General features: G+C 42.4%; 1 protein-coding gene across 1 annotated transcript in view; it reads right to left on the bottom strand.

The window, feature by feature from the left end:
- ACOXL (acyl-CoA oxidase like) overlaps positions 1–25,420 on the bottom strand; it is a 361,479-nt gene that overhangs the window by 63,175 nt on the left and 272,884 nt on the right. Inside the window, exon 16 of the mRNA XM_060188434.1 lies at positions 20,915–21,002. Within this exon, the coding sequence (XP_060044417.1) occupies positions 20,915–21,002 (88 nt within the window). The remainder of the gene's footprint in view (positions 1–20,914; positions 21,003–25,420) is intronic.

Here is a 25,420-nt window from a genome sequence, read left to right on the forward strand (position 1 = left end):
TGTCATTTTATTTATTTATTTATTTATTTATTTATTTATTTTGCCTCTAGGGTTATCACTGGGGCTCAGTGCCTGCACCATGAATCCACTGTTCCTGGAGGCTATTTTTCCCCTTTGGTTGCCCTTGTTGTTTTATTGTTGTTGTTGTGATTGTTATTATTGTCATTGCTGTCATTGTTGTTGGATAGGACAGAGAGAAACTGAGAGAGAAAAAGAAGACAGGGGGGAGAGAAAGGAGGAAGAGAAAGATAGACACCTGCAGAGCTACTTCACTGCTTGTAAAGAGATCGACCTGCAGGTGGGGAGCCAGGGGCTCCAACTGGAATCTTTAAGCTGGTCCTTGCGCTTTGCACCATGTGCACTTAACCCACTGCGCTATCGCCTGATCCTCAATTAAGCTGTCATTTACAAATGCAGATGTTCACAGAGAATTCTATCAGTAATAATGAACTTTTATCTGAGTAATTTTCTATAGTTTTCAATGCTACCTATAAAATGCAATTGTTCAGATAGTTTCTGTTGATGTCAGTTGTATCTTTCACTGATCATTTTTTCCAAGTCATAGCCTTTATCCACCACCACCACCACCCCCCGGCATTCGTCAGCTCTGGCTTATGGTGGTATGGGGGATTGAACCTGGGACTTTGGTGCTTCAGGATTGAGAGTCTGTTTGCATTATGCTATCTACCCTTGCCCAATAACATTTTTATTAAAGCATTTACATTTTTCATGAGTGTATGCATGAGAAAGAGAAACAAGAGATGCACCCTGGCAGATGCAGTGCCAGGTTCAACCTGGGACCTCATGCCAGCAAGTCCTGTAAACATCCCTGATTACATGAGTCTAATGTTTTGTTCTTTATTCAGCCAAAATGTGCTCAGGATCAATACAGGGCTCAGTGTTAAATATGCATGTGCATACCTGGTCAATTGTTGGCTAATGTCAATTACATTAGAGCTGGATATTTTTAAATTAAAAATAAGAATAGAAGCACAATACTTTTCTTATAAAAGAGGTTCAGTTAAGAGATCAGAGCCTAGGTTATATTGACTTTTCATGAATGTTTTTCTTCTTTCTCACTAAGAATATACCAGCCTGAGACTTGGGAAGTGGTGTAGTGGGTAGCGCACTGGACTAGAAGCTTGAAAAGCTGAGTACAGTTCCACCACTGTATGTATCAGAGTGATGCTCTGGTTATTTCTCTCTCTCCTCTCTCTCTCTCTCTCTTCTAGCTCTCTTTCACCTTCAGTATATCTCTTTCTACTTCTCTTTTTGTGTCTCATACCAACAAACATATATTTATATTTATTTATTATTTCATTTTAATTAGAGAGATACAAAAAGAAAGATATGCACACACAGAAACCAGAGCACTGTTCAACTCTGGCTCTTGGTGGTGATGAGGGTTTAACTAGGGAGCCTTAGGCATGAAAGCCTTTTGCATGGGGGTGTTGGGCAATAGCGCAGTGGGTTAAGCCCACATGGCACAAAGCACAAGGACTGGCATGAGAATCCTGGTTCGAGCCCCTGACTCCCCACATGCTGGGGAATCGCTTCACAGGTAGTGACACAGGTCTGCAGGTGCTATCTTTCTCTCCCCCTCTCTGTCTTCCCCTCCTCTCTCCATTTTTCTCTGTCCTATCCAACAATGATGACATCAACAGCAATAATAACTACAACAACAAGGGCAACAAAAAGGAAATAAATAAATATTTTTAAAAATCTTTTAAAAAACAGAAAGTCTTTTGCATAACCATTTTGCTGTCTCCCCAGATCATAAATACATTTTAAAATATTTATTTACTCCATTTTTGTTGCTCTTGTTGTTTTATTGTTGTAGTTATGATTGTTGTTATTGATGAAGTTGTTGTTGGATAAGACGGAGAGAAATGGAGAGAGAAGGAGAAGACAGAGAGGGGGAGAGGAAGATACTTGCAGACCTGCTTCACCACCTGTGAAGCGACTCCCCTGCATGTGGGGAGCCAGGGGCTGGAACCAGGATCCTTACACTGGTCCTTGCGCTTTGCACCACCTGCGCGTACCCTACTGCGCTACTGCCCGACTCCCCATAAATACATTTTTTAAAGGAATAAGTTAATGGGAGCTGGGTGGTTGTACACCACATAGAGTGCACACATTACCATGTACAAAGACCCTGGTTGGATTCCCCCACTCCCCACCTACATAGGGGGTGTTTCATGAGCAGCGAAGCAGGTCTACAGGTGTCTTTCTCTCTCCCCCTTTTTAAATTTTATTTATAAAACGGAAACACTGACAAAACCATAGGATAAGAGGGGTACAACTTTACACAATTCCCACCACCAGAACTCCGTATCCCACCTCCTCCCTTGACAGTTTTCCTATTCTTTAACTCTCTGGGACTATGGACCCAGGGTCATTGTGGGATTCAGCAGGTGGAAAGTCTGGCTTCTGTAATTGCTTCTCCGCTGAACATGGGCACTGACAGGTAGATCCATACTCCCAGCCTGCCTCTCTCTTTCCCTAGTGGGGCAGGGCTCTGGGGAAGCGGAGCTCCAGGACACATTGGTGGGGTTGTCTGTCCAGGGAAGTCTGGTTGGCATGATGGTAGTGTCTGGAACCTGGTGGCTGGAAAGAAAGTTAACATATAAAGCCAAACAAATTGTTGACTAATCATAAACCTAAAGGCCGGAATAGCGCAGATGAAGAGTTGCTACTCTCTTCCCTGATCCAGCTTTCTGGTCCTTCTTCCAGCCATGACATCATCTCCCCAGACAATAACTTGGATTCACCTGCATATCAGATTTCAGGCTCAGGGGAAAGAAAAAACCCCCACTATAGCCACAGGCCCTTTGAAATATAACTGAAATATGCCTACTAGCTATCTACAAAATGGAGAACCCCCCAACTCTTCTCTCTGCCTTTCTATCTCTCCCCTGCCCCATTCAATTTCTCTATATCCTATCAATTAAAATAGAAGGAGAAAAAAAAAAAAAGGAAATGGCCACCACTAGTAGTGAATTCATTTTACTTTCACTGAGTCCTGGCGATAACCCTAGTGGCAAAATAATGAGTTAAAGTAACCAATGAAAATGAGTCAGAATGATTTAAACTTATACTAGCATCTCAACAGAAAAACATTGGATTGGATATGGTGTATTGCATCAAAGAAAATGATTCTGGGGAAGGAGAGTGAGGAGGAGCTGAAGAGAAACTTGGGGTCCTGGTACATGAAGATGTCAAAAGTCTTAGGTTGTGGGTGAGAATGTTCTGCAGAGAACTTTCACAGGGAGATGAGAAATTGCACCCATGTGTCAATGACTGCACTCCAAACCACTAGCCTCAATCAAAAAATAATAAAAAATAATTTTAACAACTGTAATCTTTGTATAACCATATATATAACAAACTATCTCTCCAGAAAATAACTTGGGCCCCCCTGCATATCAAATGGCAGGCTCAGGCAGAAACTAGTAAAATCATGGGCCCCTTAGAATATACCTAAAATAAACCTACTAGCTTTTTCCAAAAGGGAGACCTCAAATCTTCATCTGAAATATTCCAGTCTTTAGGTTCATGATTAGTCAACAATCTGTTCTGCTTGGGCAGAGGGAGATAGCATAATGGTTATGCAAACAGACTCTCATGCCTGAGGCTTCAAAGTCCTAGGTTCAGTCCCCTGCACCACCATAAAACCAGAGCTGCTGAGTGCTCTGTTAACAAAACAAAACAAAAACTGTTCTGCTTTATATCTTAACTCTTTTTCAGCTACCAGGTTCCTGATGCTACCATGATGCCAACCAGACCTCCCTGGACAGATGACCCCACCCATGTGTCCCAGAATCCTGCATCCCCAGAGCCCTGCCCCATTAGGGAAAGAGTGAGACAGGCTAGGAGTATAGATCAACCTGCCAATGCCCATGTTCAGTGGAGAAGCAATTACAGAAGCCAGACCTTCCACCTTCTGTACCCCACAATGACTCTGGAGGTCCATACTCCCAAAGGGAAAAAGAATAGAAAAGCTATCAAGTAAGGGGATAGGGTAGGGAGTTCTGGTGGTGGGAATTGTGTGGAATTGTACCTCTCTTATCCTATGGTCTTGTCAATATTTCCATTTTACAAATAAAAATTATAAAAAATTAAAAAATTACCCGTCACACTTTTTATTTTTTTTTTTTTACCACATTTTACCACAGTAGGCAGTCAAGATAGCTGTTGCCATAAATTCTGCATATCAACTGAAACCACTCAACTGTATGACTGGCCAATCATTTCCTGAATTTTCTCATTCCTGTGGTTTTGCCCCTCACAAACAACCAGCCCCAAGTTTCACGTCACCAACCCCACTAACCCTTCTTGTACAATACCATCCAGATGCAACCTTTCCCTGTGACGTAGTTGTTGCTTTGACGCCTGCAGAACCTTTATATCTTGCTCCCCAGCCTCAATCAATACCTCAGAACTTGGCACTGCCAGACCTCATGCTCCTCTCACCTCCCTAGGTGCAAACCACTCTCCACTTGCTCAGTCCATGGCCAATGCCAGTCGAGACCCCCTGCCTCCCCATATGCTCAAAGCCTGTTCTTCTCCTGGGCTCAACCTGCAGTGCAGTCACCACCACAGGCTTTGCGACAGATGGACCAGGCTTGAAATCCAAGTTCTGCTGCTACCAGCCAGGTCCCTGAACACCTTACATACCCACCTCACAACTCCCCCAGGGCCCAGCCTCAGTTTCCTCCCCAGACTGGTGCCTGCCCCCTGGAATCAGTGAAGGCAAGTCGAGACACTGCCTTCAGTGGTATTGACACTCCATCCGGTGTCCCTTCACATGGCCTTCTCTAAATTTTTCCTGTCATAGTGATTCTTTCCCCATGTGATGTTTTGGTGATACATTGCACTCATAGCTTTGCTCTTTAGATGACGGTTTGGCTTGAGACAAGTTGCCTTGGTTTTAGGAGGGAGACCGTGAATCTAGAAGACAGGCTGTGTCTGAGCCTGGACTCTGTCCTTCCTCCAGCCTGTCACACAGAGTCCTGAGACAGAGTCCTGTGGAACTGGATGGAAGTGCGCTGAGGGAATACAGGGCCTCAGAGATGACACTTCCTCCCTCCCTAGGTTGGTGGGCCTTCCTGGAGACCTATTCTCTACAACCAACAAAAGCCAGCCTTGACTGCTTGAGGGCAGAGGGACAGAGGACAGATTTTTCAAATGTTTTTCCCTTTAGATGTGAGGGTGAACATGGCTCTAGCACTCCCCCTACACCCCCACCTCCAGTCAGGCTGATCTCTCAGCTCACCCACTCTGGTGTCTACTAATCCTGGAGGAGGCCAGGGAGGGTGAGAATGTCCTCCTCAGGTGAAGCTCCCTAATCCCCCCTCCCCCCAGGTTTTGCAGGTCACTCTGAAAAGTGCTTGGTTCACTGACAACTGTGGGGAGAAGAAACCTCATAACCAGGCTGACCCCTCTCTCTCCTTTTCCCTCTGCCCTCCTCTCTGCCTGCCTTTAAAGAAAAGGAAAAAAAAAACTTTGGGGACACTCTCCTCCACCTATGTTACTGATTCCAGGGGGCTACTGCTCAAAGAGTAGGAACTGAAGCCAAACAAACACCTCTAGAACACATGGCAAATAGGAGCCCTGGCTCACTTGAGACTGGATGGAATCACTTTTCTTGACTCAACTTTGACTGTTTCCATGTTCTTAAGTGTCTTTGTGCCATTTACTTCAGTGGAGGGTGGGATGGGGTGCAAAGGCTCCCACTTGCCTGAAAAGATGAGTCTAGTTCTTCTTGACTCAATCTTTCTATGCCAAGTGACCAAAAGATGAGCCTAACAGTAGAGGGAGAATGACAGATTTTCAGATAACAAGTAGCTCTGAAGTTGGGGAGGGAGTTGAGGGGGAAGCATAAAGAAAAATAAATAACCTGGTTGAAAATAAAGAAAAACCAGCAGCTTGGGTGAAAAAAGTCACAGGCTAGCATGAACTAGCTCTGCCTTCCCTTCTGTTTGTGTGATAAGTGGCTCACATATAAATTAGGTCCAACAGCCTCAGTGCTACAGACTTTTCTGAAAGGCAGACAAGGACTTTGCCACTTGGGAGAGACCAAAACCTCAAGGAAAGGGTTGTACCTGGAATAAATTTCATCTTGATGGGTTGACATAAATCAAATGCATTATGCTATCGTACATGCTTTCCCATTTGAAACACACCTGGTGAGACTGCAGCACTATTACTAAGTTAGCCGCACAGCTGATCTTGACATATGATGGAGTAGGCTGAATTATTCACAAGTTCCGTCTCAACATATTTTTGAGCATCTCATTTCTTTTTTTTTATTTTTTGTTTATTGGCACCAGAGAAAGAACCAGAGCATCCCTATGACACGAGATTTCAGGGACCCATCTCACAACTTCATGCTTGAGAGTCCAACATCCTACCCACTGCACCACCTCCCTGGCAGTTCTTTGTCTTGTCTAATAGGACTTTGGGGGAATAGAAGCCCTATCTCAGGAACAAAACTTCTGATGTCCTTGCCTGGAATTTCTCCTACAGTGGCCTTCCCCATGGGGTTCAAGGGTCTGTAACCCACTTTCCAGGGTACCCAAGATCTTGGGGCTTTCCAGTTCAAAGAGTGTGAATCTCTTCCCTGGAAATATACTTCTCTTGGTACGATTCATGGTATCTAAGGGTCTGTTGTTGTCAGGGGTGCCTACAGAACTTGGGGGTCTAGGCAAAAGGATAGATCTGGGGGGTTTAAATATGGAGGGGGAACTTTCAGGAGTGGAGTGTGGGGTGGGGATACTTCTTCCCTTGCTGTATTTCCAAAAAAAAAAAAAAAACCTTCTAATTGAAGCTGTCTTTCAAGATGAATGAAGCCACATCTGTCAAGGCAGGAAGACAGAGTATATTATCTCTACCACTCTGTATGCTTGTCTTATGCTACTGCTATGACTCCACATACACAGGTGTAGTCTCCTGCTAGAGGCTGGAGACCTGATGTAAACAGGTCTCAGGCTAAGCCTCTTCCTGGCCCTTTGTCACTATCCCAGTTGTCTCTGATTTTGTAGAACAAGGCTTTTTCCTCACAGAATTATAGTGAAGATAAAGAAAGCCAGACTCCTGTTAGTGGTAGTAGAAATGAAGAAGCAGACACTTGTCCCTAATAGAAAGTTGCAGAAGTTCTGTTCTTGGGGAATAGTACTCTCACTAACTGAGGTTTCCCAGGGTATCCTCAGATATCCTCTATGTCTGGCTCAGGATCACCTGCCTCTACCTGGGAAATTGAAAGCGAAATTATCTGGTGCCCATAGCTGAGTTTCAGGACTAGAGGTACTAAGTTAGACCCTTCCCTCGACAGTCTTCTCTCAATAGTGTGTGACAGGGTTGCTCTCAGGTCATTTTGCAAGATTATCACACCAGGCTTCTAAAGTTCCCCACCCAGCTCTTCTTCACAACATAGCAGGGATATTGAAAGGGTTCTGTCTTTGCACAAAAACTCTAGATTTGTTTTCAGAATCAACACAAAGGGTGAAATTGGAGTTCATTTTTTGGCAACTAGCTGTTGGGGCAGATCCCTTTTCCTGCTCCTAGTGAGGAGATGATATGAAAAAAAATGTTCCCCAACTGCACAACAGACAGACAGCTGTGTCTGCTGTTCCTGCATTTCAGCAAACCTAGGGGACTAGAAATGTAACCAATCGTGTAAAATCATTTTGTTTTGCAGAATGTAGCCAACCAAATTGTATGTTTCACTTTGTATTCACTTGCATATTGGCAGCCCAGATTGGGTGTGGAATGTAACCAATCCACCTCATCCTTCGTCTTATATGTACCTTGATGACTCACAAGTGACCAATCCATTTGAACATTACCCCTGAACACACCTGATTGGTGCACCTTATAACCAATCAAATGTACCACCTTGTAACCAATCAATGCACCCCACTCCCGGCTTGAATGGTATATAAACAGCTTTCCAAATCAGGAAGTTGGTCTAGCCTGGCAGGAGTGGGCTAGATTCTGTTGGTGTAATGAAGTATCTCCCTGCCCTCTACACAGTCTCAGCCACAGACTTTTCCTTTTTTCCGTGACAGACAGTGTGGAGCTGACCCTGGGTCTTCTGTGCCAGGCTGAGGGCTGGATCACCTGTTGGTGTATCAGGTCTGACCAGCTGTGGCTGCCGGTGTTGCGGTGCTGCAATGCTTGTCTGCCCACATGATCTGCCCCAGAGCACAGGCAGATAGCATATGCCACCCTGCCCCAGCTCCATCTCTATATCGGGGGAAATGACAGGGGCTCAAAGTTATCCCCTCTCCAGGTGGACAAGTTTTCCAATTTTGTATCTCAGCACATTTTCTGTTCAAGTCCTGGGAATGCAGCACCCCACCCAAAGCACAGCCCTTCCAGGATGGGGGTGGGGACTGCCAATTCTCCAGTGTAAATCTGCCTCTCAAGCCCACTGCCAAACCTCCTTGAAGATCTCTGTCCTCCTGCTTGCTTCAGCATCAACCCTCCACCTATCCCCATCCTTACTCTCTTTCAATGGTTCATGTCCCCCTGAAGCCACAAACATTTCCTTCAAGGGTCCCTCAGTCCCTTTGATGGTTTCCTACCGTGTCCCCAGCAAAGGCATTCAACATACCCCCCCCCCACTCTCCCTAACCCACTACGGTTGTCTTGTCCTCTCAATAATGTTTCCTGGACTCTTCCCCAAACACTTCCCATCTGGTAGAGCAGCAGCCCTGCCATGCCCTGGACGAGTCAATCACATTGTCAATGTTCACTTTTGTTCACGTTCTGGTCTCCTCCAAGAATACACTTCCACATCTCCAGTTCAGGGATCCTATTCACACTTAGAAACTTAGTACCAAAGTCAAGGCATTTTGGAGTCTTGTGATCTCTACAAGCAACCCACACCTCTTGTGGTGCTTCACATTCTCACCCAAAGGCAACTGTGTTCATGTCTTATCCCCTCACCTACTTATGTATGAACTTCACCTAAAGTCTGGCAGATAAAAGGTACCGAACACTTTGCAAGCAAGTAGACCATCAAGTATCCCCACCATCACCACTTGGTTGAAATCCACATGAATACTGCCTGTAGAGGGTAAGCATGTGTATGAGCAAAACTGCAATGCAGAAAATGCACTTTCCCAGGCAGACAAAAGGTCAGAAGTCATTCCTTACAGTACCTTTTAATTCTAGCACTTAGCACAGTTCCTGGCACATAATAAGATCTAACTGGATGCTATATTGGTTCATATACTTTTATACTCAAGTTCACAATAAGAAGAGGTTACAGAAGGGTAATGGCACACCTAGTAGAGCACATGCATTGTCGTATGCAAGGACCCTGGTTCAAGTCCTTAGTTTGCACCTGCAAGGGAAGGTTTCACAAGTGAAAAACTGTGCATAGATGTTTCTCCTTCTCTCTCTCCCCCTTTATCTCTCTCTTCCCTCTCAATTTATCTATTTCTATCCAAAGAAAAAAAGAGATAAATAACTAAAGGGAGAGGTTATATTCATCAAGGCTAAACATCTTTTTGGTTGCAATCTAAGGCACAATATTTCTTCTGTATAACTGCAAAAATCAATGGGAGTTTCTTTATTCTCCAGACTTCCAACTATCAGAGAATTTCTTTTTTAAAAATATTTTTAACATTTATTTATTTCCTTTCCCTTTTTGTTGCCCTTGTTGTTTTTATTGTTGTTGTAGTTATTATTGTTGTTGATGTCATCATTGTTGGATAGGACAGAGAGAAATGGGAGAGGAGGGGAAGACAGACAGGGGGAGAGAAAGATAGACACCTGCAGACCTGCTTCACCACCTGTGAAGTGACTCCCCTGTAGGTGGGGAGTCGGGGACTTGAACCGTGATCCTTACCCCAGTCCTTGCGCTTTGTGCCATGTGCGCTTAACCCGCTGCGCTACCACCCGACTCCCTCAGAGAATTTCTGACTTATTTCCTTATTTCCAGGGGGACAAAAATCATAATAGATACCTTTATCAATTGATGTTAAATATAAATTTCCCTGCATCTTTTATATCCACTTTGCTATACCAGCTGAGGGAGCCTATGGCAGCAAAGAGAGGTGAACTTACCATGTTCTCAAACCATCCATGCATTTCACGTGTCTTATTTGCCCTTTCTTCCACTTGACTGGAAGGCACCGTATAACTTATAGTTATCTTGTGATCTTCTTACCAAGTAAGAAAATCGCTATGCCTTTTAAAGCAGATCTTAAAATGTGCTAAATTATTATAACTCAGAGGAGTGAATGATTTTCTTTTCCTTTTTACTTCTCATGTTTCTGAGTAAAAGCCATCACTTTCAAGTGAATACAGCATTCTGTTTTCTTTGCAAATAAAACTCCATAACTCAGAAGCAAAGATAGAAGTAAATTCACAAAGAGGAGACACAGTGCTATTTTTCCTCCTGACATTTGGGATCTGCAATAGGTTAAAAATGATGTTTTTATCTCTGGTGATTTATCAAACTCAAGATTTCATAAAAGATAAACAGATGCACCAAAGAAAGAATATATCATCTTAATGCTTCATTTTGACACTTAGGGTCTCTCAAAAACATATATACTACAGACTTCCCCTAACTCCATCGTCTCCATGAATTACACATACAATTGTTTGTAAAACATACGAAAGTGAGACCAGTTTAGGAGAAACCTTTAAAGAAAATGGTCACATTTGAAACATACAGACCATTTATAGTCAAGAAATTCAAAGAGCCTAAAGAAAACCTGGTTATCAACAGACAGTTGCTTTTAGTTTTTTTTTTTTTTTTTTCTTTTTTTTCTGTAGTTCACTTTGGGTTTTGTGTGGGTGGCTCATGGAAACTCAAAGGTTATTTGCTAAATGTTATGTGAGATTAGAACACACTGTCCTTCAAAAGCTAAATTTAAGTTTGTGCTTACTGCAAATATGTTTAGCTTTATCATATGGACTATAGGATCACAATTTTATATAAATTTATGCCTGTAATTGAGATGAATTGTTAAGCTTTTTGAATAAGACCTGCATCTATTCAAAGCTTACATTTCATTTCATATTACTAGCAGAAAACTTAACAATATACAGTTACCCGGTATAAAATGCTTCTTTTCCACTTTTCATGCTACTTCCACCTACCTACGTGGGTGCTGATCTAGACCCATTTTGGAACTTCTTAGGAGTAAGAAGATGTAAAGTTGGATGGACTACAGAGCAGCCCATCACAGGACATCATAGAAGATGTACTTCATTACACAGTGAGGAGAAAAAGAAAAAAAAAAGAATAAAAAATGGAGTAGAGGGGAAAGTAGAATGGGGTGGGGAGGGCAAATACCATCTACCTAGCAATGTTGATATCAGATTCAATCCCAGGAAGCACTGCGGACCCTGAAGGTAGGGAACTGGCAGTGTCTGTCAGGGAAACGGATGATCCTTTTTCTGTGAGTCCCTCGGTAATTTCGAACAAGACTTGCCACATGGAGTGCTATAGCAAGCAAATAGAGGCAATTTCACACGTTTTTTTAAAATTTAACTTTCATAGATACCCTATGTGATAGAAATAAAGAGGGAGTGAGGGACCAGATGGTGGCGCACCTGGTTAAATGCACACATTACAGTGCACAAGGACCCAGGTTCAAGCCCCTGGTCCCCATCTGCAGGGGGAAAGCTTCATGAGTGGGGGCTGCAAGTGTCTCTACGTCTCTTTTCCTATCTTCTCCCTTCCCTCCCAATTTCTCTGCTTCTATATAAATAAATAAAAGTTGAAAGAAAATTAGAAAACTTAAAAAAGAAAAAGGAGGGGGGTCGGGCAGTAGTGCAGTGGGTTAGGCTCACATGGCGCAAAGCACAAGGACCAACAAAGGATCCCAGTTCGAGCCCCCGGCTCCCCACCTGCAAGGGGGTGGCTTCATAAGCGGTGAAGCAGATCTGCAGATGTCTATCTTTCTCTCTGTCTTCCCTTCCTCTCTCCATTTCTCTCTGTTCTATCCAAAAACAACTTCAGCAATAGCAACAATGATAATAACCACAACAATGATAAAACAACAAGGGCAACAAAAGGGAGAGGGAAAAAATGGCCTCCGGGAGCAGTGAATTTGTAGTGCAGGCACCAAGCCCCCAGCGGCAAAAAAAAAAAAAAAAAAAAAAAAAGAAAGAAAGAAAGAAAGAAAGAAAGAGGAAACATTGAAACATTGTTCAGAAACAACCTAAGAAGAAGGGCAAGCAGAACAGATGGTAGACATGGGGTTGACACACATAATCTGAGGAGAGTAGAGCTGTATTCCCAAAACATACAGTCTTGTGAACCAATTTTACCTCAATATATATATATATATATATATAACTTTAAAAGCCACAAAAATATAGGAAAGCATGTGCTGAATAAATATACAAAGAAGAATCTCCAAAAGTTTAAGAGGGTTAAACTTCCTATTTTCCAGTGTTCATTTGAAGGAAGGGAAACACCTGCGGGGAAAGGGTTGAGGGGCCCCTCAAAACCTGATACCTAACAGTCTGAGGTAGCACAGTCAATAAAATATTGGACCCTCAAATGTGAGGTCCCAAGTTAGACACCTGACATTGTATATACCAGAGTAATACCCAATTATTTCTCCCTCTTTTTCTCATAAACATTTTTAAAAAATTAAATTAAAAATTAAAAAAGGGGCCACATGGTGTCACACACAGTAGAGCACACATGTTGCAATGCCCAAGGACCAAGGTTCAAGCCCAAAGTTCTCATCTGCAAGGGGGTAAGCTTCGCAAGCAGTGAAGCAGTGCTGTAGGTATCTTTCCTTCTCTACACCCCCTCATTTCTCTCTGTCCCTGTCTAAAAACAAACAAATAAATACATTATCTTAAAAAATTAAAAAATATCTCTGATGTCTGAAAAGCTTTTCTGAGCAAGGTATTGGGGTGAGCCAGTACTGAGCTGAAGTCCCAGCAGCAAAACTTATGTGTTCTGTAATTCTATGTAGTTGTTTGTCCCATGGCCCCCAGTTTCCTCAAGGAGCTTTGTGGTCGAGTTTTAAAAAACGAAGGAGTTGGGAGGTAGCGCAGTGGGTTAAGCACAGATGGCGCAAAGCTCACATGGTGTGAAGTGCAAGGACTGGAGTAAGGATGCTGGTTCAAGCCCCCAGCTCCCCACCTGCAGGGGAGTCGCTTCACAAGTGGTGAAACAGGTTTGCAGGTTCTATCTTTCTCTCCCCCTCTCTGTCTTTCCCTCCTCTCTCCATTTCTCTCTGTCTTATCCAACAATGATGACAACAATCATAACTACAACAATAAAACAACAAGGGCAACAAAAGGGAATAAATAAATATTTTAAAAAATGATAGGAATCAAGTACTCAGTGTGGCCCTGGCTCAGAAGAGACACTCACAATACAGAGGTTTCAGCAATCACTACAGGAAGTCAGTGCATAGGAGCCTGAAAGATAGTGACATTTCAATAGCATCTGGGTCAAGTATGCCAGCTAAATTCTGATCCAACAGACACTATTCTGGAGTCATTCTTTGCTTGTTCCTTTTGTTCCCCTCTTCCCACAGCAACAGGATCCTCAGGTTAGTAGTCATGAAACAGCTCATGCAGTGTCACCTTCTCCAATGACAAGTGAGTTAGCAGGGCTCTCTACAGGGAGCTTTCTTCTATGATAGGTGCCCAAGCAGTTTGAATCTTAGGGGCCCCAGTAGTTTGAGGCAGTTTAAAGGCATTACTTGAGAGGACAGTTCTCAGGGTCTGGGGCTGAGGGGAGGTGCTTCTTATGTTCAGCTGACTCAAATTGTAGGCCCATCTACTTGGCCATGGGAACTGGTGAAGTTCAAAGGAAGAAACCCCCAGAAAAGCATCCTGCATGGCACTGAAGATAGTTCTTCCCCAGATACTGATTTTAAGACTCATTGAGCCCAGCACACTCTTCTCTTCTCTTCTCTTCTCTTCTCTTCTCTTCTCTTCTCTTCTCGTCTCGTCTCGTCTCGTCTCTTCCCTTCCCTTCCCTTCCCTTCCCTTCCCTTCCCTTCCCTTCCCTTCCCTTCCCTTCCCTTCCCTTCCCTTCCCTTCCCTCCTCTCCTCTCCTCTCCTCTCCACTCCTCTCCTCTCCTCTCCTCTCCTCTCCTCTCCTCTCCTCTCCTCTCCTCTCCTCTCCTCTCCTCTCCTCTCCTCTCCTCTCCTCTCCTCTTCTCTCTCTCTCTCTCTCTCGTCACTCCCTTTCCCAGAAAAAACACTAGCGTGTGCCATAATATAAAACAATCTACACTCCTACAACTTTCTTTTTCCTGCAGCTGTTTGCTGATCAGGTACATAACTGAAATCCAATTTGGCAAAGTTACATGTTCTGTCAAGGCTTTCTATGCTGCAGTATTTCAGGATTAATCAGATCTCTTCTTCTTCTTCTTCTTCTTCTTCTTCTTCTTCTTCTTCTTCTCCTTCTTCTTCTTCCTCCTCCTCCTCCTCCTCCTCCTCCTCATCCTCCTCCTCTTGCTCTTCCACCTCTTCCTCCTCCTCCTCCTCTTGCTCTTCCACCTCTTCCTTTTTCTCTTACCCTCCCCCCTTTCCCTCCTTTCTTCCCCAAAGTTACTATTTATGCTATGTTATCATAAGGTGGGCAAGGGAGATAGCATAAGGGTTATGCAAAGAGACTCTTACATGAGGCTCAACAGTTCCATGTTTAGTCCCCTGCACCACTCAAAGCCAGAGCTGATCAGTGGTCTGAGAAAAAAAAATGTTAGCATAAGGAGCTTTCATGCTCCTACTTAACAATGGTTTCCATTTCACAGGGTACCTCCCTAAGTTTCCATCTAGTCTCCATTATCATCTCCCTTATCCTCAAAACAATACTGTTTGAGTCTGGTCTAAAGGTGACTTCTTGCTTTCTTTTCTGCCCGTGTTCCATCCCCTCTTGGTTGGTCTCCATTATCCCACTCCAGGCATCAAAGACCTCGAGGCTCTTTCAGAGCCTGTGAGCATAGCCAAGGGTCTCTCTAAGCTGCACTCAGAAACAGAGACCATTAGCTCCCATGTGCAAATTTTGCTCACAGGAATAGATGTGTCTGAAGGTCAGCCATTCGGCAGGACAGAGAACACAAAGCAAGACGGAGCCCTCCTCATCCCACCAGTGGCACCTTCAAGATGCTGGTCTGCTAGGACTTGGCAACAATGGCAACTGCTTGCACTTGACTTTCCAGACACCTTGCCTGCTTACACACACACACACACACACACACACACAATTTACTGGGTGATAGACATAAAGGTCAGCCACAGGGAAGGTGGTTCCAAAGTCCCTTCCTTTCTCCAGGCCACTTATAAGGGATGGCTGGGGTTGCTCTGTCTCTCACCCCACCCAGCAGAGGATGCCAGTGAAATCTGTGGCTCCCATCTTCCCCACTTGCCAGACCTCCACCTCCAGCAGTGACAGGAAAACACTGCAGTCCCCTATTCAAAGCACAAATTGGACTGGCTGTCAACTTCTGAGTCTGCTGCTAAGGTCAGGGTTAGCCTTCAAACTGAAAGGACTCTTGGTCTTGGAGACTTCTGCATCTGACTACAGGGAAAGGAAAGTTTGAGACTTAGGAATTAAGTTGTGACATTTCACTTTTTAGAGCTTGCATAATGTAATTCAAGGCAGTGGTAAGCATACTCCCATAATTTACCAGAAGATGAATGCCAGAGCTAGAACTAACTCAAGGTGGACATAGTTTATATAAAGAACAGCCCCATTAGCCAAGGGGAGGAAAATGCTGATCCCATAAAGAATATTAGAATGAGTGCTCATGGATAAATTACAGAAATAATGCATTAATAATGCATGGGATCATGTTTTGATTATCAAAGGAAGTCTTTTTTGGAAACAAATATATATTTGAGAGGAGTCTGAAATTAATCCTCTGATAGGCAGAAATCCACACTATATTTTCTAATTATAATTACAACCTGCTCTGAACATGAACATTCTAAATTATTAGTCACTTTATTAAGAACCAGAAAGGGGGACTTCCTGCAGCACAATGAGAACTACTCATAGGCTTTGAGAAGGAGGGAACCAGCAGACAGCCCTGCACAGAGCTGGGGAATGGTTGAGGTAATTTATTTAGTAAAAGTGCTTAGCTTCTCATTTTTGTTTAGAAGTTGGTACACCCTTAGGGGTTCAGGCAACACCATGCTTCAGAACTGCTATTTCTGGAGTGAGATAAAAGTATGTCTCATAGAAAGATAACCATTTATCATTGTAATGGGTATGTCCCACTTCGGAAATCACTAGAGACTGCTTAACATTTTTATTTCAGAAATGGATTTCCCAAGTCTTCAGGTGACAAAAGGATACTGATGCCAGAAGGCTTTTTCTCCATTTGTTCCTAATAAAAATGGCTGGATTCCGACTTTGTTTTCATCTGGGGTGACATTAAGGTCTGTGCTTTTGCAGACTGATCCTTCCTTTTCTCCTTTGTGTTCTTTCAGAAAGTCTCAAAAGACAAGCTCTGAGACTAAGTCACTGAAGATAGATGGGCTCCTGCTACTTCTACTTCTCTGGTCCTCCGGAGACCTCTGGCAGAGGGCTAGCTGCTTTTTGAGTAAACTGACTCACAGGCTCAAGTGTTCCTGGACACAGTGTGCTCAGAGTGTTCTCATCACTAGACCTCATCTTGCAGCCACATAGAGCTCCTCTTTATGGATGGGTTTCTCTATATCATAGCACTGCCAGAATGTCTAGATGTTGTCATTGAACTATTTTTTTATTTTATTTGTCTCCTGTTACTATAGACAGTCAAATCTTCTTCATCTGACTTTGAACCAATATCCTGAACAAAACCACTCTCTCACTATGGTGATTATTAACCACCCGGAGACTTGATAATGGATTTCTTTTGTGTTGTGGCAATAGCAAGTCCTAGATATTTCTTCTTAGTATTAAGACTTCAGACATTGAAATATAATCTGCTTAATCTTTCTCTTTTTTCTTCCCCCTAAAGAATGATGATCTAAATGTCCCAGTTTGGCTATAGGAATTTAGATTTTTGTACTATAGTAGTTCAATGTAATACAGACTTATTGAAGATTAAATCTGGTTCAGAGGCTAAATTCAGGACTTTTGAATATCTTTTAACAGTCTCATGACATGAATATTACATTTACCATCCATGGAACTCCACCAGTGCAGTGCACAGTGTTCCTATCTGTTGTCAGGGTTTGAACTCAGAACCAATCACAAAAAACAAAACAACAACCAAAAGTCTACATTTTGTCATTGCCAGGACTTTATCACTGAGTTGGCTTTTGTTTCTTTCAAAGATAAGAGAGACAAAAATACTACAATACCAAAACTTCCTCTAGTGTGGTTGGGGCCAGGCTGAAACCTGGTTTATGCACATGACATAGCACCTGTACTATCCAGGTGAGCTATCTTGCCAGTCCCCAAATCCACATTTTATAAATGAGGTTATGACTGCAGCTCAGAGAAGTCAAATAACTCGCTCATGGTCACACAGCTGGCAGTTATAAATACAGCCTCTGAATTCAGATAAGCTGACTCTGGAGCCCAGTTTTTTTTTAATTTTTAAAAAAATTTTAAAATTTAATATTATCTTTATTGGATAGAGACAGCCAGAAATCAAGAGAGAAGGGAGTGATAGAGAGGGAGAGAGACAGAGAGACACCTGCAGCCCTGCTTCACCACTTGTAAAGCTTTCCCCCTGCAGGTGGGGACCGGGGGCTCAAACCTGGGTCCTTGCGCATTGTAATGCATGTGCTCAACCAGGTGCACCACCACCACCCAGCCCCTGGAGCCCAGTTCTTAAACCTCACTCAGGTTCATTTTGCTCTCAGAATGGCACCAGTAACTCAGGCACAGGTGTTAGTGTTTCGTGGTGGTGCAGTGGGTAAAGCATTGGACTCTCAAGCATGAAGTCTTGAGTTCAATCTCCAGTAGTATATATACTAGAGTGATGTCTGTTTTTTCTCTCTCTCCTCCTATCTAATTAAAAAATAAATAAAATATTTTTTAAATGTGGTTTAGGAGATGGCACAAATGTCAGTATTTCTAGGGTGAAGGCATGGGTACCTCAATTCTTGGATGCTGCCTTTAAATACAACACTATTATGGTCTGGTAGGTGGCACAGTAGATAGGGCATTGGACTCTCAAGCATGAGGTCCTGAGTTTGATCCCCGGCAGCACATGTACCAGAGTGATGTCTGGTTCTTTCTCTCCTCCGATCTTTCTCATTAATAAATAATTAAATATTAAAAAAAATAAATATAACACTATCTTAGAAGATTTAGCCCTGCAGTCCTCATGACTCAATCTCATATTCCAGAAAAGGTATTATTTATAGTCAGAAATAGAGGACCCCAACAGAGGAGCCCAGTGCCAGAGCTGAGCACCACTGAAAACTGTAAAAATCAGCACAAAATAGATTTGATGACTTGGGATATAGTGGCCATCACCAAAGGTGTCTTGAGTAATGTTTCCTGCCCTGACAAGTTTCAGTTTGCTCAACAACTCTGAAAAAGTAACCCACCAACAGAAGAGGGGTGGTGTCTGTATACTTCTCAGAAGGGTAAGGCTGGGGCTGAGTCCACCAAGACTGTGAGGAAGTCAGCATCCTGTGAACTGCAGGGCTTCCTGGAGAATAGGTCAGCATGGGTAGTCAGAGGCCTTGCCAAATGCTGCCTAGACAGCCCAGCCTTTTAGAACTTCCTGTTGATTGTTGAATTCCACATGGAGAATTCCCCACAGAGGAGATAAGAGGCTCTACAGATGAATGAGTAGCTTTATGTCTTTAGTGCATAAACTGGCATTCTAGCCTTTACAGCTGTCATTTTTGGGGTTGATTGCGAGAAGTCTGTTATGCTGAGCCTCATATCTAGTGGGTGTGCAGAAAAGTTCTGGACTTGCAAACACGGGGATGCAATCCTATTGCCTAGTAACCTGTGAAGACAGCCCATTCTCTCAACCTCTGTTCTCTCTGCTCCTCCTGCCTCTGCAGGGGGGGGGTGGCAGGAAGTAGAACAGTTAGTATCTGGGATGCTAAAGGGGATGGGGGATGTGGTTATCACAAGGAGTTATCACTGTGGGGAAAAGCCGGCTCTGAGATTGGAGCTCCCAGGGGCTACCACCCTACAAAGAGCCAGTGCTCTTGTTATATTAACTTTCATCCGCATCTCATTCTTTATTCTTTTATTTTGTTGTTGTTGTTTTTTTTAATGTGGTGCCAGGGAATAAACACAGGGTCTCATGCATGAGTGGCACAACCACTGAGTGGTCTCTCTAGGCCAATTTTTTTTTTCATTTTCTATTTAGAAAGAGGGAGGGGGCAGGTAGTCGTGGACCCTGTTGAGTGTACACGTTACGATGTGTAAAGACCAAGGTTTGAGCCACCACTTCTCACCTGCAGGGGTGAAGCTTCATGAGCAGTAAAGCAGGTATCTATCTATCTATCTATCTATCTATCTATCTATCTATCTATCTATCTATATCAATCTCTCCCTTCCCCTCTTAATTTCTATCCTAGCTAATTAAAAAAAAAAAAAGGAAGGAAGGAAGGAAGGAAGGGAAAAAGAAAACAGGAAAAAAATGGCAGTTGGAAATGGTGAATTCATAGTGCAGGCACCAAGCCCCAGTGATAAACCTGGTGGGAATAAAAACAAAAAAGAAAGAAAGAAAGAAAGAAAGAAAGAAAGAAAGAAAGAAAGGGAGAGAAAGGAAAGAAGTAAGAGGTAGTAGAAATAAGAGAGACACACAGAGACAAAATACTTCAGAACACTCCAGCCCCATTCACGAAACCCCACCCCACTAGCCCCCAACTTCCAACACCCAGTGCTATCTATTGGTGCTCCCATGCATTGTCAAATTTGAACCCAGGACCTTTCATATCAAAAGTTACATTCTCTCTCTCTCTCTCTCTCTCTCTGCCTCCAGGGTTATTATCACTGGGGCTCTCTGCTGGCACTAAAAATCCACTCTTCCTAGAGGCCATTTTTTCATAGCACAGGACAGAGAGAAATTGAGAGAGAGAAAAATAGGAGGAGAGAAAGCTAGACACCTGCAGACCTGCTTCACTGCTTGTGAAGCATCCTCGATGCAGGTGGGTAGCTGGGGGCTCGAACTGGGATCCTTGTGTGGGTCCTTGTGCTTTGTACTATGTGAGCTTAGCCTGGTATGCTACCCTCCCAGTTACTGAAAGTTACATTCTCTACCAGGTGAACTATCTCCTGGTCTCCCAGCTTTTATTCACTCACTGATTCATTCATTTATTCATTCATGGACGTGGGGTGTAGTCTGTGCATGGCATTACCATTTTGTCAATTTCATATTCACATAGTGAGGCAGCAGAGAGAGACACAACAGAATCAAAACTTCTTCCAGTGCCACAGCACTTCTTATGTGGTGCCAGAGCTTGAACTGGGGCCATCAGAAAGGGTAGAATTCCCTCTGATTGAGAACCACAACACTGAAAGACTGATCTGGTGTATTGCTGATTTGCAGATTAGATTTGAGTAGTTTGCTCCAGTACTTGATATTCTTCAAGCCATGATCCTATCTAAACACCCTCCTTTGATCAGTGTACATGCCATCTGTTGTTCCATTTGTACAAGCCATTTGTTGGTTTGGAATGACAGACATTGGAAAGAAGCAATGCTGAGGGATCAGTGCTTTGCAGACTAACTGAGTTTACTGCTGGTAGAGACAGTTGGGTTGTTTTATGTACCATTCCCAGGGTACAGCACTGGACTTTGTGGGTATCCTTTGGCTAGTGTTCTTACTAAGCTGGGAGTCTACTTGTCACATATCTCAAGCCTCTTTAAGTAACTGAGGGATCCCAAATTTAGCATGCAGCAGGGTCTTCCCTGTCCCCCCCCCCCTGCATAGTCAGAGCCCAGATGACTTGTACACTTCTGTCTAGTGCACTCAAGAGTATCTACAAAGAAACTACTGACCTCTGTGAATATGTGCCAGAGACAGAGTTGTGATGTGATGAAGACAGGAGTTCCAGGCATTGAAAAAGTCCTCCTTCTTGGTCACTACCTGTCAAAATGACAGAAGAGAAATAAGTACTGCTTGTATGCTGAACCAATGAAACTTAGTTACAAAATACATAGAATGTTTTATAGAATGTTAAATACATAGAATGTTAAATAGAATGTTTTTAATGCCTTAAGCACAGAGTTGCTGCCAGACCTACTAGAACTGGGGTATGAGAGCTGCCAATGTACTGTGAGTTCAGTTTACATGCTAATTACTCACACATGGAAAACATGGCCACAGTCAGCTTCCAATTCTTTATTTATTGGAGCCCTGGCTTCATGCATGTACAGTTTAACCACATCAGACCTCTTATTTACTTAGTGAGAATGTGAGTGCATGTGCAAGAGAATCCACAGCACTAGAATGTCTTCTGGTACCATAGCATCTCTCATGTGAATATTGGGTTCAAACTTGGGCGAGGCACATGGGCAAGGCATGTGCCCTGCCTCCTGAGCTATCTCTTAGACACAGTTTCCAATACTTTTATTTTATTTATTTATTCCCTTTTGTTGCCCTTGTTGTTTTATTATTGTACTTAGTATTATTGTTGTTGTCGTTGTTGGATAGGACAGAGAGAAATGGAGAGAGGAGGGGAAGACAGAGAGGGGGAGAGAAAGATAGACACCTGCAGACCTGCTTCTCTGCTTGTGAAGTGATTCCCCTGCAGGAGGGGAGCCGGGGTTCGAACCAGGATCCTTATGCCGGTCCTTGTGCTTTGTGCCACCTGCGCTTAACCTGCTGCGCTACAGCCCGACTCCCACAGTTTCCAATTCTTAAGATGTTTGAAGGGGAAAGACCACTCATGGAGAAGGTAAGACTGCTTTAATTGTGTCCTTACTGCCTGAGTGATTTGAATACCAGAACTAATTAATAAAACTACTCTACTGCTCCTCCTTTCCTTCCATCATAGTCTGGTACTTCGTGTATTTTCATATTGTTTCTTGAATGGCTATGAAAGTTACAGAGCTTTGAAAAGTACTAAGAGAGGGAACTCATAATATAATATATAAAATGGGTAAACCAGCAAGAAGAAATATTGGAGAAACTAACCAGGACAACAGTCCAGCTAAAAGCCCCCCAAAGGGTGAAGCACAAAATAATGAGTTCAACATCCAAACATTCGCTAAGGAAATAATCACAGGAGTGAGTAAAGAGTTTGAAAGAATTGTAGCCAGAAATACAGGAACAACAAATGAGACTCTGGAAGAAAACACTAACTATCTCAAGGTTATTAGAGAGCTGGAAGCTGAAATAGCTGAGCTAAGAACACAACTAGCTGAACAAGTTAAAACAGTATCAGAACAGGGAAACAAAATAGATGAACTCCAGAAAACAGTAGAGGGCAGAGAGAATAGAATCAATGAGCCTGAAGACAGAATTAGCAAGATCGAGGATGAATTAGAGACAACTAAAAATGAAGTAAGACATCTCAAAAAGAGATTAAGAGATGCTGAAAACAACAACAGAGACCTATGGGATGACTTCAAAAGAAACAATATACGCATTATTGGCTTACCAGAGGAAGAAAGAGAGGGAGAGGAAGAAAGCATTCTTAGGACATAATAGCTGAAAACTTCTCTAGTCTAGACAACATCAAAGACATAAAGATTCAAGAAGCCCAGAGGGTCCCAAACAGAATTAACCCAGACTTAAAGACACCAAGACACATCCTATTTAGAATGGAAAGGAATAAGGATAAAGAAAGGATCCTGAAGGCTGCAAGAGAAAAACAAAGAGTCACTTACAGAGGAAAACCCATAAGATTAGCAGCAGACTTCTCCACACAAACACAACAGGCCAGAAGAGAATGGCAAGATATCTATCAAGTTCTCAATGAGAAAGGCTTTCAACCAAGAATAATGTATCCTGCTAGACTGTCATTCAGACTAGATGGAGGTATCAAAACCTTCTCAGAGAAGCATAAGTTGAAGGAATCAACTATCAAAAAGCCTTCCCTGAAAGAAGTTCTGAAAGGTCTTCGATAAACAGTAGACCACCATAAATAGGTCATATATCAGAACACTCTAAACCTCTACAAGAATGGTGTTAAAATATCTTCAATCTTTGATATCAATAAATGTCAATGGCCTGAGTTCAACTATTAAAAGACACAGAGTAGGAAGATGGATCAGAAAATACAACCCAACAAGATGCTGTCTACAGGAAACCCACCTAACTCAACAAGACAAACACAGACTTAAAGTGAAAGGATGGAAAACTATCATACAAGCCAATGGCCCACAAAAAAGAGCAGGAACAGCTATTCTCATCTGACATGATAGACTTCAAAATAAATAAGATTAAAAAAGATAGGAATGGAGACTACTTAATGCTAAGAGGATCAGTCAATCAAGAGGACTTAACAATCATTAACATCTATGCACCCAATGAGAAGCCATCTAAATACATCAAACTTCTACTGAAAGAGCTATAGCAATATATTAACAGCAACACAGTCATAGTAGGGGACTTCAACACCCCACTCTCTCAACCTGACAGATCATCCAGGCAGAAAATCAATAAAGACATAAGGGAGCTAAATGAAGAGATAAACTAGAACTATTGGATATTTTCAGTCATTCGTCCCAAGAAACTGGAATACGCATTTTACTCAAATCCACATGGGTCATTCTCAAGGACAGACCATATGTTAGGCCACAAAGACAGCATCAGCCAATTCAAGAGCACTGAAATCATCCCAAGCATCTTCTCAGACCACAGTGGAATTAAACTAACACTTAACAATCAACAAACGATTAGTAATAGTCCCAAAATGTGGAAGCTCAACAGTACACTTCTTAACAACCTCTGGGTCAAAGAGGAAATCAAGGAAGAAATCACAATGTTTTGAGACTTCAATGAAAATGAAGACATAAGCTATCAAAATATTTGGGACATAGCTAAGGCAGTACTGAGAGGGAAGTTCATAGCTATACAAGCACACATTAGGAAACAAGAAAAAGCACAAATAAACAGCCTGATTGCACAACTTAAAGACCTAGAAGAAGAAGAACAAAGGAACACTAAAGCAAACAGAAGGACAGAAATCACTAAAGTTAGGGCAGAAATCAATAACATTGAGAATAAGAAAACCATACAAAACATCAATGAAAGTAAATGTTGGTTCTTCGAAAGAATAAACAAAATCCACAAACCTTCAGCCAGACTCACAAAACAAAAAAGGGAGAAGACCCAAATAAATCGGATAGTAAATGAAAGAGGAGATATCACAACAGACACCACAGAAATTCAACATATCATGCAAGGCTTCTATGAACAACCATATGCCACCAAGCTAGAGAACCTGGAAGAAATGGATGATTTCCTAGATACCTACCAACTTCTGAAACTAAGTCAAGAGGAAGTGGATAACATGAACAGGCCCATCACAGCCAATGAAATTGAAACAGTTATCAAAAATCTCCCCAAAAATAAAAGTCCTGGACCAGATGGTTTTACAAATGAATTATACAAAACCTTCAAAGAACTAATACCTCTACTTTTAAAAGTCTTCCAGAAGATTGAAGACACTGGAATACTCCCTGCCAGCTTCTATGAAGCTAACATCACTCTGATAACAATAGCAGACAGGGACACAACCAAAAAAGAAAACTACAGACCAATATCTCTGATGAACATAGATGCGAAAATATTGAACAAAATTCTAGCCTACTGGATACAGCAGTATATCCAAAAGATTGTTCATCATGACCAAGTGGGGTTTATCCCAGGCATGCAAGGTTGGTTTAATATACGTAAATCAATCAATGTGATCCACCACATCAACAAAAGCAAGACCAAAAACCACATGGTCATATCAATAGATGCAGAGGAAGCCTTTGACAAAATACAACATCTCTTTATGATCAAAACACTACAAAAAATGGGAATAGATGGAAAATTCCTGAAGATAGTGGAGTCTATATATAGCAAACCTACAGCCAATATCATACTCAATGGTGAAAAACTGGAAGCATCTCCATTCAGATCAGGTACTAGATAGGGCTGCCCACTATCACCATTACTATTCAACATAGTGTTGGAAGTTCTTGCCATAGCAATCAGGCAGGAGCAAGGAATTAAAGGGATACAGACTGGAAGAGAAGAAGTCAAACTCTCCCTATTTGCAGATGGCATGATAGTATACACAGAAAAAACTAAGGAATCCAGCAAGAAGCTTTTGGAAATCATCAGGCAATACAGTAAGGTGTCAGGCTACAAAATTAACATTCAAAATTCAGTGGCATTCCTCTATGCAAACACTAAGCTAGAAGAAATTGAAATCCAGAAATCAATTCCTTTTACTATAGCAACAAAACCAATAAAATATCTAGGAGTGAACCTAACCAACAAAGTGAAAGACTTGTATACTGAAAATTATGAGTCACTACTCAAGGAAAATGAAAAAGACACAAAGA

Source organism: Erinaceus europaeus, chromosome 3 (genome assembly GCF_950295315.1).
Source record: "Erinaceus europaeus chromosome 3, mEriEur2.1, whole genome shotgun sequence".
Lineage (NCBI taxonomy): Eukaryota > Metazoa > Chordata > Mammalia > Eulipotyphla > Erinaceidae > Erinaceus > Erinaceus europaeus.